General features: G+C 31.8%; 1 protein-coding gene across 1 annotated transcript in view; it reads left to right on the top strand.

Moving 5' to 3' along the window:
* Window positions 1–19,374, top strand: part of MS3_00010057 (uncharacterized protein) — a 49,641-nt gene that overhangs the window by 10,036 nt on the left and 20,231 nt on the right. Inside the window, exons 2-9 of the mRNA XM_051218390.1 lie at window positions 1,207–1,371; window positions 4,595–4,796; window positions 6,858–7,023; window positions 8,067–8,186; window positions 13,649–13,675; window positions 15,331–15,384; window positions 16,711–16,854; window positions 18,484–18,648. Of these exons, the coding sequence (XP_051073177.1) occupies window positions 1,207–1,371; window positions 4,595–4,796; window positions 6,858–7,023; window positions 8,067–8,186; window positions 13,649–13,675; window positions 15,331–15,384; window positions 16,711–16,854; window positions 18,484–18,648 (1,043 nt within the window). The remainder of the gene's footprint in view (window positions 1–1,206; window positions 1,372–4,594; window positions 4,797–6,857; window positions 7,024–8,066; window positions 8,187–13,648; window positions 13,676–15,330; window positions 15,385–16,710; window positions 16,855–18,483; window positions 18,649–19,374) is intronic.

Below are 19,374 nucleotides of genomic sequence, written 5' to 3'. Positions count from 1 at the left end.
CTTGATATGAGGTCATTAAGGTTTGATTCTTCCAAGACATTTTTACCAAATTTCTTGAAAATCTCATTAGTAGATAATAGATCACTAGAATAATCAGCATCTATCAAAATTTCATTAGGTTCTTGATTACCATTTGATACATCCGACAAATTTTTCTCATTTTTGTAAGCAATTTGATCAAAAGCATATAAGTCATATCTGCTAATACAACTAAAGAACCCCGATAAGTACATTCATCAGAAACTTTTGTCATAGAATGATAAGCTTAATTTAATACAACTGTATTCATTATGCTGCTTGATTCACTTTCTGTTTCTTCGTGAGTGGGTACAGCAATAATTTCATGAGTTTAATAAGACGTCGTCTTTCTGTGAGCTGGACAAATCAATGTTTGTACATTGTGTTTCGGGGACAATGGTTCATGTCAATTGAATACACCAATATCGTATATTATACAGAATAAAATATTATACGAGAAAACAAAACCGAATACTACACTGAATAATTATCACATTGAATGAGAATGGAATTAATGTTGAACAAAACTTGTAATGAGTAAATCAGTCGAAAATTGACTTTTCTTACCATCTTATCAAGTTGATAAATAGACTTTAGTTGACTAAAGTTAATGTCTACCATGGATTGAAAAAAACTAGAGCAACATTGAACGATAATGTTATTACATAACAGAAAATTTAATGACTGATTATATCACATCAATAATATGTACCTATTTCAATAGTTAAGATAATGAGTCATTTGAAGCTAGACCATCATGGAAAACCTGGAAGAACTGGATGGCTGTTTAGTCCCAATGTGGAACTCCTCAACTGTGCACATCCACGATCCCGTCTCGCACCCAGGACCTATCAGTCTCACGCGCCAGCACTTAACCACTAGACCACTGAGCCGGCATCCAACGATGTTAATGTCTAACTTCAAATGATCCACGAAATTCAGCGACACTTCCACCATTGTCTTCAGTGAGTTACTATCTCACAAAAGACCAGTTGAACTCCATTATTCACTTCTTCTCATTAGAACTCCAGGAAATACCTCTTGAAGCCAGTCACTAGTGAGTAAATGTTGATTAATATCAGAAAGGGTTTTTGTGGATATTATTAGTAATTTCAATAGTTGAGATCATGAGTCAATTGATCTAAATTAATTATTCAATTAATCATATTCTTTTTACTAATTGTATAGATACTATCGATTTGTTACAACTTGTTGAAATTGATAAATTGGATAATTATGAAATTACACATCAATATGGATTTTGTCCTTCATCATTCATAGAAAATCCAAATACTGCTTATTCATATCATCGAGGAGATAAATTAAAGTTACCATCAGAGAAAGCATTCCCAAGTAAGTGGGTTGTTTATTGTTGTTTTTTTTTTTTTTTTTAAATTCATTTAACATAATTTTTGATAAATGTATGATTTTACGAAGAGAAATACTTTACATCTCTGTCAGAAATAAAACAAATATATATGATTTAATGATGAATTATATTTCTTAGTTAAATCTTGAGAAGTCTTCTTCAGTTGTTTCCAGTTCTTAATTATCCTTTTCATTTCTGCTTCCAATTATCGACAAAGTCTGTACTTTGGTCTTCCATTTTTTTGTTTTCCTCCAGGATTTCAAGTTAGGGTTTGTTTCATGATGTATTCTGAGGATTTCCTTAATGTATGTTCTATCTGCTTCCAGCGTCTTTTCCTAATTCCCTCTTCAACTGGAAGCTGGTTTGTTCTCTCCCACAGTAGGCTGTTGCTAATGGTGTCCAGTCAACGGACATTGAGTATCTTGCTTAGATAGTCGTTTATGAATACTTGTACCTTATGAATGATGGTTGTAGTTCTCAAGGTTTTAGCTTCGCACAGTAAAACTATCGTAATTTTTGTATTAAAAATTTTGACTTTGATGTTGACCGACAGTTGTTTTGATTTCCATATATTTTTCAACTGTGACAATGCTGCACATCTACATTTGATCCCAACTGTATCTGCTAAGTTATATCCAACTTTTATTCGGGAAAGATGATACACTGAGCTGATCAGAAGTTAGCTATTAATAAGTGAATGTAGTTGGTCATGAAATGACTTTAATTTCTAAAAGATTAGACATACGCGATATATATGGTAAAATCTGAAAACCATACAGTAAATACTTCATTTGTAAATCCTCCATCAACTGAACCAATCGTTCCTTCGATTTCATACAAATCACTCTTTGTTCTCGTTCTCTTCTCTTTTATCTTCTTAACTTTCTACCACTAAACACTCTACTTAGATTGGAGATACATACTACTTATATCAATATCAGTAGCACACACCGCATTTTACTGTTTATTAATATTTAAATATCAATTCATCAGACATTATTCCAGATATATTCATTCAGAATGATTAAGATTGTAGGTTTGATTAAAGAACGTGGTAGGTAAAATTCGTGCTTTAAAACGAAATATGCAGAACTTTGAAAGACTTTAATGAATTCTTTTTTTTTAGTTTTCATGTAGTGATTTTGTAAACTATGGAAATCATACATTGAGTGTAACATTTGCATATCTTCTTTTGAATTGTCTTTTACATACTTCATCATTCTTCCGATCATGTTGTTATTCTGATTTCTCTTCATATTCGTATCTCTTTTCTTTATTTCACTCCTTTGCTGATAATAATCCTACTTTCAATTCCCACTACTTACTACTTATGTCTGTCTGCACAAGTAGTGCACACCACATACTTACATTTGGATCGTAGAAGATATAATGAGATGTAGTGACTAGGTGAATTATTGAAACATGATGGAAATGAAATGTATAACACTTCTGATGATTCACGATACATCATCTTTTTTAAAAAAAATATCTGAATATCCGATCACTGTTTCATATTATTATTATAACCATTGACCAATATGGCATATAACTAAATAAGTATTACTAATTTAAGGAATCACCTTTTATTCTATTCAAGGTAACATATTCTTAGAAAGTTACTTTTCTTTGTCATTTACTGTTAACTAAAGATTAATTTTGTTACCATTTGCAGTTAGACCTGAAAATTCTAGTCAATATTGTAATTCACATATACAGATATACACAAAAAGAACATAGATCATATTGTTGTATTACTGATATATACGCATATAAGGTGAATCTTTACATGATCAGCAGTACAAAAATGTGTAGTATATTAGAAAGTTTTAATACTGGTCATGAAAATCATATACATAAATTCCCAAAAGGCTTATAATGACTCATCAGAACTTGATGCCAAGTCATTGAATACTAAGTTTAATAATATAAGTTGAGTATTACATTATTATTGACATCCAGCTCACGGACTAAGACTTCACCTTCGTAATGTTGGTAAATGATTTTTAGAGAGTAATAATAATACTAGTAGGATTCGAACCGACACTACAAACATTGTAATTAAGATATGAATGTCACAAATGACCTACTACAAACAATATAATTTTAAAAACTGATTGATTACTAAGTAATTAATGGTCTTATGTTATCTAGCCTAGCGACTTAAGTCACTGATACTAGTGATCAAAATGCAAATTAACCCATAGAATTCATTATTTTAGCACCAACAGCTAGACAACACGATATCGGCTACCATTAAGTAAGACTTAACAGATATTTTGAAATTCAGAAATATCTTTAACTATACCAAGGTTTGTTCAATAAAGTTGTTTTATTCCGGTTTATTAATAGCTTTCAATTACAAAATCTGATCTTAAAGATCTGTCGTTGGATTAGATAACGTAAACTTTAAGTTCATTCTAATACCACCAAAAATATTTGTTTGTAATCAAGCCCTTTAAAATTATGCAACAAATCATTAGGCGACGAAAATTAAATTGAAATTCCTCAGCTCATTTGCAAATAATATAGTATTGAGGACATTTACTGTTAACGGGGCTATGTGAAGTAACGCGCTCAAATAGATGAAACGAATCAATAAAAAAATCCAACACCATTCCAAAGGTTACTAAATTCTGATAACAGTGATATGAAGTACAACTAAAATAATAATGTGACGACCTCCAACTGTGACTTCTGTAGTCATGAAATTGGCTGAATTCACTAAGTTTCAGATCTTTCAAGGCAACTAGCCAAAGTAAATAGCTAATAAGAGGATTACGAATAAAAAAACAGAGTAAACAGATTTATACATTCCGATCACAATGTATTAAACATCATCATTGTCTAGAACCTTCTTATAAGAGTTTAGAGTAAATAATCAATAGGATAATCAAACTAACGTACGGAATATTAAGTGTCAGTAGATTTTGTATGAATCGTAAAGAGTGTATATAGAAGTATTAACGACTTACATGTTTCAATAAGATTGTATAAGGGAAATATGGTGAGCCGGTTAGTGGTCGGAGCATATTCAACAATTAAATGGTCTACTCTAAGTGGAAAAATTTAATATATACTAAAGAAATAAATACTTCTAATCAACTGAAGTTTTACCCTGTTTTTTCCTGACCATTTTCGTTTCTATTAACAAAAAAAACATTAAAATTAATGTTTTTATCATACCGTACCATTTAATTTTTAATGTAGCTATATTTCCTCAGGACTTTTCTATTCTTGCTACTGTACGATTGAAGCATGAACAAATTCAAAAGATATTTGATGTCACAGATGAAAAAGGACAAAGTCAATTAGCTATGTCAGTTGGAAATAATATTGTTTTGCATTATCATTTATCTGAAGATTCACCATCCACGGTGGAATTTTTAAATGTCAAACTGAATGATCTAAGGTAAGTGTGTTTTATATATATGATTAACAATAATGAAGTATTCCTCATGGAGCAGATAGGTTACATAATAATCATATGATGACATATCGATTATAAACTAACATTGGGTAATTCAAAGATAGAGAATTATAATAGTCAAAGCAATTATTCAGAAATCAAGCAGCTTTTACGTTGCATTATATAGGAAAAAGAAGGAACTAACAAAAATATTTCGATGAATGGTCAGTAGTATAGTAGTTATGTAAGAATCAAGAGACGAATGTTGAGAATAAGCAAAATCCAAAAAGTGGAAGAAATCTAAAAACAAATTATCACTGTCCTGCTGCAAACTCCTTTTACCGATGGCCAAAGTAGCGAGAGTGGTTGTACAGACTTCTTTTCGATGCAAAGGTATGAATTGTGAACATTTTAGCATGGTAAGCAATCATCAAATCAAGTGTGAGACACGTGACTCTGAACTTTCAAGATGTTTGTGAGAAACTGTCATTAGAGCCCCTCCCGGCTTTTTTCGAGGGAAATTCACGGTCTCCCTAACATCTTCTATTTCGTACGATATATTATTAAGTTGAACGTAACAATATTCCTCATCTATTACTTATTTGTATCAATATGATCTAATCAATTTCAAGAAAAATTTCCAGACGTTTCATCCATTCACCTGTGGCTATTTCTTTTTTACAAAAATAGGTTTTTTTCGTGCCTCTCTGCATGTCATATGTAGTATTATTGTACATAATGAACTTAAACGTTGGGAAAGTCTTTGAGAAAAACATACTAGTGGATCGGAAACCCACTATACCATTTTTAGCACTGTGATCACTTATGACAGATTATCAATTATCATTTTTTAAGAAAACAAAATGCACAAATTCCACATTGAAGTTAGATCACTTAAGAAACTGTCGAATAAATAGTCTAAATATAATTAGCATATTATGAAATTCTATTCTGTTCGAGTGATTACAAAAGCTTTAAACAAAAAGAACTAGTAAATCGACTCACAAATTTTACATCCTTATTTAGCTACAAAACCTCATCGAATTAAACTACCTATCGACAAAAATGTCACTATTATAGTGATATTATTTAGAAGGGAAAAGACTTTCAAACATTGTAAAGAATTGAATTCAACAAATGGCTTGACAAATGAGTTCAATATTAAACATAAGAAAAGTAAATAACTAATAATAGATGATATGAAGAGGTAATCAGAAGTGGAAAAAGGTCAATCAATAGCAATCAAAGGTGACCCAAAGTTCAAGTGTATTTTATTGGGGTGAATGAGTCAATTTCCTAAGAATAGAGTTGCATACATATATGAATGAGTATTTCCGCATTTCATTCGGTAGTCGAATACACTTTCTCGCTCAATCTTTTGTTCTCGTTCATGCAATCAGTTTGCGGGGGGAGGGTAGCGCATAGCATACAGTGTATCAGTATCAAATTTTGAACACCGCACGTCACAACAACTGAGTTTTTCAATCAGTTTTCAGGGGGATAATGTTATGTAACTGAACTGGTAGATTGTTACATTCAATTTAACTCTCATTGGATTTCAAGTAGAAAATTTAAATTTGGTTAACTTCACTTCTCTCAACTTCTTTTCTTCTAGAAGGAAGTGAAGTTGGTTTTGTCTACACATGTGCATAAACTATTCATTAATTTTTAAAATAAGGGTATAATCCTTTTTCAAATGAATTAAAGTTAACTGTGTACTTTCAAAAGCCATAAGTGTGACACTTTACAAGTTGTTACTTGTACTGTTGAGGCTTTGTATCACTAACTTGATTTATACACTTCAGGTTTATTTGTGATATGGGTGATGGATAATCCTAAGTGTTGATTAATCAGCGAGATGTGTTATTTTAACGACTTATTTACTCATTGAATAGTAAAGAATATGAAGACTTGAAGTTCACTGTTAGCGTTGGACATGTTCAACCTTACAATTTAGTAACACTGTAAGAATAATCGAATTTGATTATAATCAATCATGATGTCATTTCTCAAACAAAACCTTAAAATAACTTTCAATTCTTGATTTCAATTTTCGATTTCTAGATGGCATAGAATTGCATTGAGTATTAAAGGTGACTCAGTCACATTAATTATTGACTGTAAAGTTATTACATCAAAATTGTTGAATCGTACATTAACTGAAAATCTGAAATTTAATAAAGGAATGCTATATGTTCTACAAGATAAAGCAGGATCAGTCAGTTTTTCTGTAAGTAGTTTGATTGATTTAAAATGGATTTAGTAATTTTTTCTAGTTCGGAGTTTTTAAATAAAATCCCATTATTTTATTGAGATCATGGATCGATCAGTGTTAGACCATGATTGAAAACCTAGAAGTATTGGATGGCCGTGTCGTCCTAGTATGGTACTTCTCGGCGGTAGAAATTCACGATCCCACACGCGGGATTTCAACCGAGGATCATCGGTATCGCACTCGTGAAAAAACATTTCATTTCTCTGTTTCAGTTTCAGTCTAGAAGGGACGGGAGGCTTGATGGCCTGTTTTAGTCCTGGAAATGGTGGTTCCTCAGTTGATCTAACTTTCTTTTGAAAGAGTCAACGGATGGAGCCTCAACCACGTGCTGAGGTAATGAATTCCACTCGTTGATGATTCGATGGGAAAGTCGATAGTCAGCTGACAAGTAATTTGTTCTTGGCTTGTGAACGTTTTGGAATGTCCTCGTAAATTGAAGTTCTGTAAGGAAAATATTAGGATAATAAGATGTTCATGTTAATACTAACGTGCAGTACATGATTTGCTGACGTTTACTTACCTACTATGTAAGTAGTATATGAAAATAACTAACTGCTTGTTAAATCATTGTCTGAAAAATAGTTTTTATTTTAAATAATTTACAAATGTTATTTAGTGATGACAGTTGTGCTGGAATTCCAAGCAGCCATTTATTGCATAATGAGCATACATCTAATAATGAATAATTTCAAAATGGATCCCCTGGATTTCTAATAATAAGATATAATTTGTAGATTTAAGCAAACTACTCTCAACAACAATAATAACAGTGAATAAAATTTCTATAATTCATTTATAGGCATAAAAAGAAAATCTGAAAGGTTCTAGAGGTCTTGAATTTGATCCATCATGGAGTATCTGAGAATTCGACAAAGAGTTTTAACTTAAAGCAAAACAGTTATTCAGGGCTCTTTTACTTCAATAAACAATATCTGTTCATAATGAAATAACTTTAATGTAGATAATAAAGTTTTACTTTTTCTTAATTATTCTTTTAGGGTGCAATCGAACAATTATTGATTATTCCAACACCAAGTGGAGCATATGATCAATGTACTATTTATTCTCCATGTAGTGAATCAGATAAAACTGGTGATGAGATGCAACTTCAAGAACCAGTAAGTGGGTGAGATAGATTTCTTATGACTTGTGTCTTAGTTGTAAACTTTGTATTTAACATTTAGAAATAGGAAAGAGTTAGATAGAGTAAGTTTCATTGAGTGTTGTAAATGATGTAGATACCTAAATTGAAAGTTTAACAACAAAGTATTCAACTTCTTAAATATAAAACTTCAATATTCCTTTCAGTATTTCATAGCTTTTTTTCTTCCAAGTATACTCATTCAGCTTCATCATACCTTGGAATCTAGTTATTGCACATTTCACAGGTTATATATATATATATATATATATATATATATATATATATACTCAGGACATTAATTCCAAATAATAACAGCATCGATCTATCATTACAGTTGTACATAGTATCTATGTATCAGTGGTTGTTCTTATAGAGTATTGTAGAAATTATCATTGTAAATTGGTAGAATTTACAAATATAATACATTTGTTGATAACTCAGTAGTGTGAAATTTTGGCACTTGTCGTGAAGTCTGAAGGTCCCCAGCTTCATTTATGATAGAGTCGTGTATTAGCACTCCTGAAGAGTTATAACCTAGGATGAAACAACTGTTTAGTGATTTCTAGTTTTGAGTCAGACATCGGTCCAATAAGTAAATTTTCAAATTATCAACGAAACAATATCATTTTTCATTCATCTTTGTTTTAATTAAGATCTGATTACATAACAAAGTAAATAATCTGCTTAATGTAATCTACCCTAATAATCTCACTACTGTCAATCGATAAAATCATAAAAGATTATGGAACCAGCAAACCACAAACAATTGCTTTGATTGTCCTACATTTCAGTAAGGAAAATATAATGTCATAACATTTGTAAAGGAAGTTTCACTGTGGTATTTATATGAAATTGTTTATACTGAATGAATTCTATATGGTTATCTATAGATAAGCTGTCTCCACCATGGACTTTATGTCTTTCAGAACGCGATCCCATGTTATGCTGTGAATTCACATTACTTCAAAATTTCAAATAGAAAAGTAATATTAAATAAATCAATAACGACAGTTTTTACAGAATACAATGAATTCATTGTATTTCAATTCATTCCTTTCAACTATCATGGAAAACAAAAGAAAAGGTGTCACTCATGTTTTCGATTAAGGTATTTCTAGAAGTATTCGTGAAATTTGTTAACGTATTAGGTATATGCATTGACAATAAGCCTGGAGTGGAAAATACATAAACTTCCACAGCTTTTTCCCTATAGACTATAAATATGGGTTGATGAAAACTCTCTACCACAGAGTTATAAAGAAGCATTCACTGGAAAAGTTCAAGAAGGAGTATAATACAGCAAATAAGTGTTTGCAGAAATATGGATGCGTCCAATCCATTATAAACAAATAAATTTATGAATACCGAATTAAGACAGAAGAATACAAATCAATTGTTATTTAAATGTGGCAAGATAATGGACAAAAATAATAAAAGATTAAGAACTGTTTTAGAAAAAAACATTTTTCTGGACGCTAAGTTGACTCCACTATACACAACGCTATATTCAATAACACAAACAAAAGTAGATAGATATCTGTCACATGTTACCTCAAAAGGCATATATCAGTTTGTATGTAAATGCAGAAGACTGTATATTGAAAGGACGAAAAGACGGTTTTTTACTAGTTATAATGAGTAAATCTCCATAGCACGCTACTTACTAAACCCGGGACATAACATGGGTTTAATGAATCCACTCAAATTCATCCATAAACAGTCCAATTTCATATCATTTAAATTCTCAGAAGTCATAGTAATTAAAGCGCGTACACCTAACGTTTTCATTCATGGAGTCAGTAGCTAACCGAAAAATCATTTGGTAGTATTTTGACTATTCTTGTTCTCAATTCACTATAATCACAAATTAGTGAATTGAATTCGAATGTCATTTCTATACTTAAAAACCTCTTTCGTCACACTACAATAAAACTGTGTCCACATCCAAGAACTTTCAGCTTAAAATATTCCTTCACATTGCTCACAACTTATTCGTGTATAGATTAACAATTGACTTTAACATTTTATTAATAATCATAAATACTTTAACGTATTAGCTTATATGTATCTAGTTGAAGGGAAAGCAAAGAAATACAGTGAATTCATTATATTCTGCAAATATTATCATTATTGATTTGTTTAAATCTATGCAAATGGTCACAGCTTCTCACTAGAACTCCAGGAAATCTATCTTGAAGCTAATCATTAGTGAGGACATGATTATTATCAGTGAAGATTAACATCTTTGGATGCCGGCCCAGTGGCCCATAGATTAGGCGTTCACGCGTGAGATCGGAGGTCCTCGGTTCGAGTTCCGCGTGTGAGATCGCGGATACGAACTGCTGAGGAGTCCCATCCTTGGATGAAACGGTTGCCCAGTGCTCCCAGGTTCCAATTGGTGGTCTAGATTCAACTGACTCGTGAATTCAACTGTTAAAGTTGAAATTCATTATCTTCCCGTTACAATATAGACTCCCTTCTTGCGAGTAAAACACTTAAAAATGTCATACTTTTTTCCCTAATTGAATTAAATAAATAGTTAAAGTTGACTGAACATCTCAGGTCATTTTCCAAAGTCATAACCATGGTCATAAATGGTGGTTATACCATTTTCAACAGTTTTGGAACTTATGTTTAACATATTTTCTAGTTAGACTTATTACTCATTTATCGTTCTGTTTTACTTATAACTAACTAATTTATAAATACTTTCATATAGTTTAGATCATTAACAAATCTTAGCTAAATCATCACTGAGAACTATGAAAAACAACACAGCTGTTCTGTCCTAGTGTGGGATACCTCAGCAATCCGCATCGGTGACCCTACTTCCAGGGTCGAAACAATACTCTTGTAAAATGTTTGAAAAAGAAATCGCCACTAATGAAAATCTTTTTTTCACTTAAACATTTCCATAATACTTAACTGAAGATTATTAAGTATAATGTAACATTTAACTTTCATTACAATTACTGAATAACCTTCTTTCCTTCAAATACAGTTGAAAATGTGTTTAGATTCATTTACGCAATGTAAATGTAATTATGTATGATGCATGTTTTTCTGCTACCTACACAATTAAAAAGTCATCGTCTATCATGACATAATCTACACAATTCAAATATATTTTTGTACCCTTATATTCAATTATATCTAACAGACTTATTACGTAATTAGACAAAAGGGATTGAATTAAAAGAGTTAACAACTGTTTCCATTAGTTATAACTCATTACACACGCTGAATTGAATTATTTATTGGTTAACTAGTAGGCTATATTAAATGAGTTTGGATTCTATTTATATTTCAATGACTTGGGAACATATGGAATATCCTAAGCCTATTAATAAATATAAACGAATTACAAACGTATAATAATAGTTTAAAATATCCCGGAACGTTTGGTTGAATAAAAATTATCAGGTACCATATCATGCAATTCTGTTCTTACATATAATTATCATTACATCATCTATTTCATGGATTATCTCGAATTATTCATGACTTCAAACCATAGTTACACCTATTTGGGAGGAGATTTTATAAACTTTACATTACATTCACGGAAAAATCTTAGTCAGAATTAAAGATCATATCTTATTAAGGGCTTTATTCAATTTTATATTTTTGGTACAATATAGAATTCTCAGCACAAAGTACTTCAATAAGTTTCTTTTTCTTGATGCTTGGTCGACCCTCAAAACAAATATTGAATAATCACCAGTTAGATGCTAACAATTCAAGAATCGACGTCTGATTAATGTTCTTTTTTTCAATGCATATTGACAGCCATTATAATATCACTGATTGAAATTTTTTCTTAGATCTACAGCGAAAGTTTGTGAACTTTTCAAGAACGCGCCTGGATAGTTTATGCGATTAGTAGACATAATGATGTGTTGGAACAAACAAAAACAAATAACTTGTTGAAATATCTAAATGGGGGGACAAGTAACCCAAATCTTCAAGCAGGCCGCCAATATATATATATATATATATATATATATATAACAGTATGGACTAAGTTTGAAAACTTAATCATCAGGTTTCATATTTGTACAGTGATACTATGAACAAAGTCGAAGATGGAAAATAATAGAAAATAGTAGCGTTGACTAAATCATTTATATAGTTTAAGAAGAACAATGTTTTTGCGGAATGAATCGAATTCATTATTCTGTTTCACAACTACTTATTAGATTCTTAATATATTTATAAATAAATTCACTTTTTATTGTTTGCTCGAATCTTCTCATTGATGTTTAGGACTGCAATTGATCAGTCTCTTATAGGCATACGTGGATTCTGTGCATATTGCCTTGTTTCACAAGCATTCTAAGCGAAGATTGATGGTAGCTAGCAGTGGAATCCAGGACGCGCGTTTCGTCTTATTTAGGACTCGTCAGCTGGATGTACTTACATAAATAAATGTTTAATATACTTTAATTTGTAAAGTTTCGATAAAGGTTCAAATATATCCGAACACACCATAATTATGAGAAGAATAGGGACAATAAATATATTATTAGACATGGTAAAATGTGTATTTATGTGTTGGAAGGTAGTAATGCAGAGTGGAAGAGATGTTAGTGTTACCAGCACTTAATATCAAGATAAAGATGGTAATGAGATGGTAATAAAATTAAAAAGTGGTTGCGTAATCACCCAACATGATGAATATTAGAAAATGTGTAATTATTTAGTAAAGGTTATTTAATAAATAACCAGTCAACATTGCATAGAAAAGCAAATCGTACCTTCCTACTGTATACACAAGTCAGGTCGAAAGCGTTTGATAACGATTCCCTTTGGAGAAATGGAATATCATTGGTGATTTTTTTCGGATAATTATTCTAAATGCATTACTTGAAACAACTTCATATCCTTTATCAAAAATTTATCTGGAATCTATTAAGACTATTCCATTTTTGTTCTTACTCTATTTAAATATATAATTTTCACGAAAATTATTGACTAACAAAGCATAATCAATAGAAATCAGACTGAAATTGAGTTATGAACGAAAAATCAATGCATAAGATGTCACACAACTAAGATGGTGGAGAAGATTTGTAGCTCAGGTGGATGATTTTGATAGAGTTTTGTTCTCTGAGCTGAATGATCTGGTTGTGGAGCTTTCATTGTTCTTCTGAACGACATCATCAGAACAAACTTTAGGTAGAAGTCTTCTAACGATGAAAGCTCCACAACCAAACCATCCACCTCAGAAAACAAAACTTCATCAATATTACACAACTGAATACTAAAGAGACTAAGGCCATTTAGTCACTAAGCCTAATTTAATTCATAAATTATATCATTTTAATTATATAACTACTAATTAGATTTCTTTTTGGTAATAAAAAATAATTCTATTGTAAATTGTTACTAACATGGATTTTTTTAAAAAAACTCCCTATTGTTTCTCTTTAAAAGTACATCTATGAACAGACTAGAAATTACGTAAGTCAAGATTATTCATATGTATTTATAATATCTAAGAAAATTCATTATTAATAATCGTATATTATTGTGTATAGAATGAACTAACAGAAGGGTTTTTTGTGAATATTATAGTTCTTTTTGGATGTGTCGCTCATGAACACTGTTGGATGTCGACTCAGTGATCTAAAGGTTAAGTGTTCACTCACGAGACCACTAGGTCCTGGATTTGAATCTCTTGAGGCAGGATCGTGGATGCGCACTGTTGAGGAGTCCAACAATAGGACGAAACGGCCGTCTAGTGCTTCCAGATTTTCCATAGCGGTCTAGATTCAATTAACTCATCAAATATGAAATAACTTTGAAATACTTCAATTACATGATGTTTGAACATTATAGAAATTCTATGAAACACTTGTCAAAATTACCTTAATGCAGTTATTGGTAACTGTTTAACTATTGTTGGGGTGATCCGGAAAATTGCTTGCAAAAGACAAGCAAGCATAAGGATTCACTAAGAAGCGTTTCGTCCAATCAGCGTTTACTTGAAGCTTTTGCTAAAAATATCAAGGAAGCGGAACGTCAAATGTAGAGGTTCTGATTGGCTGATTGCTACACTGCTACTATGTTTAGTAGCGTTCCAGAATCTTCGAGCAACCCAAGGACATTTAAAAATATTATAAAAACCCTATATTTTCCGTGTCAAAATGAACCTTGGAGTAAACTACTTCTCGCATACTTTGAGTCTTCTCTCTCGTGTTCAGGTCGCTGTTTAGTTCTAGCTTGGGGGTTACAGAATAGCTTAGGAGACGAATATAGCGTTCAATCAGCAAGACTTATCACTATTTACTTTCTTAATGTATTTGGTCAAATTAATTAACTAATATTCCAATGGAAAACAGGAAGAAAATATAATTTGTTTATTTTAGTGGTTTCAAATGAATTGACTTACTCCTCTTACCGCTTGTGGAAGAGCATGGGCCGCCCACCAACATTCTTCATCCAACTCTGTCCTAGCCAATCCTTTCCAGTTGTTTCTCATTTTTATTCATCATTTTGATATCTGCTTCCAATTCCCAACGTGGTGTGTTCTTTGGCCTTCGTCTTTTCTGTTTTCCTTCAGGATTTCAATTTAGCGATTTCAAATGGAACTTTAATAAGTTTAGAAAATACGTACAAAGGACTCACTGCATATTTACACTCATTGTGATGATAAAGAATTATTCTATAATAACGGAACAGACCCACAGTGTCATTGAAGATGAAGAAAAACAACTCAGAGAAAAAAAATTCTTTCCGACGATTTTATTTAATTAAGCTGTACAATAGTGTCTACAGTTAATTTTATTTATTAAAATAGTAGTCTATAGTGCAATAGAATGTGTACAAAACCAGTATGTTCAGTCCCTCATTCTTCCATGATCTTTCATAATCTGCACCGCTTTCTCATTTTTAGACTTTATTATTTCCAATTATTTTCACAACTAATAATTGGCAGTTGTTACAGCATTTAATCATTCTATTAGTTGAATTCATAAGTCAATGTAAGCTATACCACCATTGGAAACTTGGAAGCACTGGACGGTCGTTCCAACGGTGGTCTAGCTTACATCGACTCATAAATTCAACTAGTAAAATTACTGATTGATTGACTTTAATATAATTATTTTGTTTAGGGTCAGCCAGGTGAAAAAGGTGAAGTTGGTCCAAAAGGTGAAAAAGGTCAACCTGTAAGTTTACTTCCCCTTCACCCTGATGGGTCATTTTTATTCGAGAATTCTTTTCGCCTACATTTACATAATTTTTAGTTTATTTGGGATTGTAATTATTTTTCTAAAGTACAAAGTGTAAAACTTGTCATTTCAAAAGAAACGTTCTGTATTTTGTTTGACTGAACGCTTTGCAAAATGGATTTTTGCTTTTTATACCGATTAACCGTCAATTCTTACTTCCTAGATTTTGAAAAATAGTAAGATGTGGCCCTTTTCAATTCTTGCATTTTACTGTTTCCGCCATGTAACGACAGCACTCCAACCTTCATACACCCTTTAGCATCATATCATAATAAAGGACATGAGAATTATTTATAAGAGAGCTTTCCTACTTCTCGAAGTCAAAACTATGATACATCAATGAACCTGGGAATATGTACTAAGACGAAAAACAACAAGAAAAAAACCAATCAAAAGATAGCAACGTTTAGGGTGGTAATATGAAATAAAAATTTTCCAGGACTTGTTTACCCTTCAGAGTAATAATTCAGTAGCAAAAGAAGAAAACTAGATAATTTGGGATATGATTAATACCAACTTGTAACACATGAAACACTTAGAAGATAATGTTTACTGTTTTATAATAGAACGACTTACTAAATTTGTTTACTCATCTACAATTTCTGCTATCTATAATAACTCAAGATAAAAAAGGTTTTGCTCAGCGCTGTGTAAGTTCACATTGTTACAACTCTTTTTCGGATAATCATATCCTAGTAGCGATTGTTGGGTGAATCGTCAATTGGTAATTATTTACCTACTTTATATTGTTATAAGTAGTTAATCAAAATCAATTAAAATGTGTAGAAAAACAATACGAAATTCAATCCATCGGTTCGTGTTTATGTTATTGCGTAAATTAGCTTTTATGACATTCAGTCGTTCAATGTGTAGTATTATCCATAAATAATGGTTAGACTATTTATTCTGGTTTCCTGAAGAGGCATTGCTTTTTAGACTTCCGAAAACCTTCAATTCTTTCGATGAGGCGTCATATCTCTTCTAAATAAGGACCCTTCAACTCCTGGGCCAGAGTTTGAATGATTTAAGTGATTCCTTCTGTCAGCGTTTTCCAAAACGTTTGTTTTTAACTTGGTGGGATTGTTAATCACATGCCCAACTCTCTTCCTTTTTCCAAGCTTAAGACCCACAGTAATCCTAGAAAATCTCTAGAGGAGTTACTAATGTCTACATAAATAAATCTTCATTGAATGAAACATTTTAAATCAATGTTTCTACTATATCTAAAACTATTATTTTATTCATTACACGTTCTGTTTATAGGGACGAGATGGTCGTAATGGAATCCCTGGAGCTCCTGGTTTACCGGGTGTACCAAGTCATATATTAATGATGCCGCTGCCAAGTTTTGGAAAGAATGAATTAAGTCGTATGGCCAGTTTTAGAACAACAGTACAACAAGCTGTCGTAAGTTTTCATTTGTCATTTTAAAACTTAGGACTTTTCTTTTGCTAAATGATGTAGTCAATAGTCTTGAGATACGTCAAGCAAATCTTGTCTCAAACTAAGACACTTTAAATGTCATTAAATAAGTACCTTTATTTAATACACTGTTTTGTCACTTTATATACAGTAAAAATCGAGTAACTGTGATTACCGGGCAGAATGTTGTCATGATTTTCGGGATTTACTCTCATCAGCTAGCTTTTTTAAAACAACTATAAATTATCAGTATGGAGGTTTTATGTAGATTGTAGACCTTCCATAATTCACAGTACGAAACGACCTTAGCTAGATCATTATTAGAAACTAAGAGGCATTATATGGCTGTTTTGTCCTAGTATGAAACCAGGAAACATTGACCAGAGAGAAGGTAACTGGTTTGATCCCTAATATTGGGGCTATGGGTGTGTGCTGCTGAAGAGTCGCATACTAGAGCAAAATACCTGTTCACTGCTTCATGGTCTTCAATAATTGTTTAGCTGAGACTAGTCTTTGATTTAATCTGTGACATAGGTGATTTAATTATGTTTACTAGAGTAAGTCTATGATAAATAATTCAGTCAGTCAGTCAGTCAGTCAATTACAACGTAGGATCAGGCACAAATATGCATCGGTCCAAGTTGCCATACCTCATTAACACAACAAGATAGACACCGGATTCATAAAAGTAGTTAATTCAGAGGTGGTAATATATAAAAGAAAGGTTGCATATAAGGACATAGTACAGGAAGAAAGAATTAGTTCGTAGAAAGTAAGGTATGAAGTCATTTTAATCTCTTAGTTTGAGAGAAGATAGATAGTGTATACACCTACGCCATTGTGATCGATTCTGAGCCATGTCACCAAGAGTCTCCAACCATTGGTTACGATAGTCACGCGGACCCCAACCAAGTAGTTCGCATCTACCAACATGGCCCAGACTAGAAGTTAGTGACTTCAAGCACAGATAAATAATTCACATTCTGTTGATAAGTTATTAGATAGTGGTACTGTAAATTTAGAAACAATTAAATTAATAATTTATCAACCTCCTACTATGGCACTTCCTACTAAGGAATTCGCCAAATACAAACAACTCAAGATCAAGAAAAAGAACAAACAATGTTTGATGAATAACCGATGTGAACAATTGGGATAAAGGAAATAATATATTCAGAGAGAATGAATCTTCATATTTGGGATACAATGGATTGAATGAATATAAGTGTAAATCCCCGTCATTTTCAGGGTTGTTCGTTAGTGATCAATGTAAGCAGTTAACATAGTATGTCAAATACAGGCATTCAAACATTAATTACAAGATTGATACTGATATATATATCACTAAACGATAAGCTTATTTCCTATTATAGAACTGTGTTTACATTGTCGGAAAAATGCTTCTTGATATGATTTCAATAAATGATCCGTTATAATATTTGGGATCTATGAACGTAACCTTAGAAACAGTGATATAGACAGGTAATAATAATAATAATAAAATAATAAAAATATCCGTAAATGAATTATTGTTGAGGTTACATAAAACATACACTATGGGTACTTCGTGAATCATTTTTATCCATATGTTTCACTCTGTTTTTCATTTCATAGATGATGCTAAAAGGAAGTCGAGGTCAGCAAGGTATGACTGGTCTCCCAGGAATACAAGGTCCACCTGGACCAAGAGGTCCGAAAGGAGATCAAGGTCTTTTTGGAGAACCTGGTTTTATAGGTCCAACAGGTTTAAGAGGTCCTCCAGGTCCTGTAGGTCCTCGTGTAAGTTGATTACTCAATAAATTAATCGTCATGTTAAATTTTTAATGATTCATATGTTTTCTTAGCTCTATGGCACCTTCTTTATATTCATTCGCATAAGTTTTCATATAGGGAACTATATAATAACTAGGGTGATGTAGTAGACGTAAGGTGGTGTTTGAATATGATCGATAAGGAACTCTGAATCCAGGTTTCGTTATATCAAGCGCTCATGAGGGATTTGATCTGGAATCGCCTTAACTCTTATTAATAATGAAATAATACATGATCGACATCAGTTATTCAATTTCCAATTTACAAAAAAAAAACAGTTATCATGATAACATTTGTTTATGGTCATTAAGGAATAGTTTTTGATTATTCTAGTGAGTTCGAAACATCATATGATTACATCATTTAACATGATATTTATTTTTTCTATAAGAATCAAAACTTATGTCTCCAAATTCATTTCAAGATGTTAGAAGTGTGTTAGTGAAATAAATGAAATAAAAAACTTGTACACTGTTGAGCTTCAAATCAGTGATCTAGGAGTTAAGCGTTTGTCTACGAGACCGGAAGTCCTAGATTTGATTCCTAGTTGCAGGCTTACAAATGTATACTGCGGATGAGCTCAATATTAGAATGAAATGGGCGTTCACTGCGTTCTGGTTTTCGATTGTTGCTTGACTTGAATTAGTTCGTAATCTCAATAAAAAGATTACGTTAAATAATATGGAACACCAG

This window comes from Schistosoma haematobium, chromosome 1 (assembly GCF_000699445.3).
Source record: "Schistosoma haematobium chromosome 1, whole genome shotgun sequence".
In the NCBI taxonomy this organism is placed as follows: Eukaryota; Metazoa; Platyhelminthes; class Trematoda; order Strigeidida; family Schistosomatidae; genus Schistosoma; species Schistosoma haematobium.
This window is presented reverse-complemented; position numbering and strand designations above follow the sequence as displayed.